The sequence below is a fragment of the Tribolium madens genome, unplaced genomic scaffold (genome assembly GCF_015345945.1).
Source record: "Tribolium madens isolate multiple individuals breed KSU strain unplaced genomic scaffold, Tmad_KSU_1.1 Scaffold_11;HRSCAF=98;Tcas5.2_LG3b, whole genome shotgun sequence".
NCBI classification, from domain to species: Eukaryota; Metazoa; Arthropoda; class Insecta; order Coleoptera; family Tenebrionidae; genus Tribolium; species Tribolium madens.
The window spans coordinates 8311023-8312408 of record NW_025400975.1 but is presented as its reverse complement, the minus strand read 5'-3'; the positions used below and the strand labels follow the sequence as shown (position 1 = coordinate 8312408).

Below are 1386 nucleotides of genomic sequence, written 5' to 3'. Positions count from 1 at the left end.
TTATATTTTACTTAAAAAGTACGTTAATCAATTCTATACAAAGAAATTTAAACTATTTTTTTAAATATGCTAAAATTGGTATAAGTATTCTTACTTTTAATTGTAAAATATTGAATTTATGAGTTTGTATTAGTTTCTATTTGCCAAATTTTAAAAAATAAAAAAATGGAGCGCTCTCTGACCGTTGTTTTGAATCAACCTTTTTTATTTTTGTTAATATTTTTTTATAGGTAAATCATTTCAGACAAAATTATAAAATGAGATTATTTATCTATTTTGTATTTTTTTTTTGTTTTTATTTGTGTCACTTTAGTTTAGTTTTATAATAATTATTATTATTTTCATTTTAATAATAAAAAAGAGCTAAAATACAAAAAAAAAATAAAAACACTTTATAGCATTTTTATATAAAGCTCATAAATGCAATCCCTGAAACGGCAAAATCACTCGAAATCCCAAGAGACAGGGATTCAATTCGTCTCATCGATGACGATGAGTAATCCGATTTGCAAGTAAAATATTAAATATGGGCGATAATTACTCGCTCAGCGTCATAATGGAGTTTTAATTGAATCAAAGCGAGAAGAGAGCACTTACGGTTCGGGTGTGTGGTAAGGGGTGTTCTTGTGACGGACGTACTGGGTGCTCTGGAAAATGCGGAATGCGAGAGAAGCAAGGAAATCGCGAGCTGTGAGCAAACCGGCTGCTGGACGCAACGAAAAACCGGTGTGGCGCTTCAAAAAATTCGACATTTCTTCCAGTTGAGGAATGCGATCCGGGGTAAAAATGCCCTCTTCCTGGAGCATTTTAAACACGCGACAGTATTCGCTGCAAGCGTGTTTGGGCATCAACTCAAGGACGGTGTTGAACACGGAGCCCCAGGTCTTTGTCTCGGTCTCGGCGTACTGGATGAAGGGGATGGGGTCTCCACTGCAAGGGAAATTTGCCAATTAACACTTCTAGGCCCCCAAAAGCATGAAATTTTGTGAAAAGAAAAAAATACATTCTTTGATTAAACTACTTTTCAAGTTTTTGTCGTATTTGCCACATAAAAATTCCATTCTATAAAAAAAATAAAAAACAATTTAAATTTTACTCAATGTTAAAGAGTGCTTTTATCAACTAATTTCAATAGATAAGGTAGTCTTGTATCGTCTACTGAAATAAAGTAATTTTTATATACTGTTTATATTTTTTGTAAATTTTGTGAAAAGAAAAAAATTAAATTCCTTGATTAAGCAACTTTTTGTCGAATTTGCACTTTATTCCAGAAAAAAGTTTTTTTTGAAAATTTCCAAAACTAAAATTATGTTAGAAATTAGTTAAAAATTTAAATCGAGAATTTTTTTTTGACATAGGAACACACTGTATATTTGAATGGAAGCG

General features: G+C 31.2%; 1 protein-coding gene across 1 annotated transcript in view; it reads right to left on the bottom strand.

Annotated features, from left to right (window-relative positions):
• LOC123004750 (tyrosine 3-monooxygenase) overlaps nt 1-1386 on the bottom strand; it is a 17240-nt gene that overhangs the window by 6809 nt on the left and 9045 nt on the right. The window contains exon 5 of the mRNA XM_044398165.1: nt 598-930. Coding sequence (XP_044254100.1) covers nt 598-930 — 333 coding nt within the window. The remainder of the gene's footprint in view (nt 1-597; nt 931-1386) is intronic.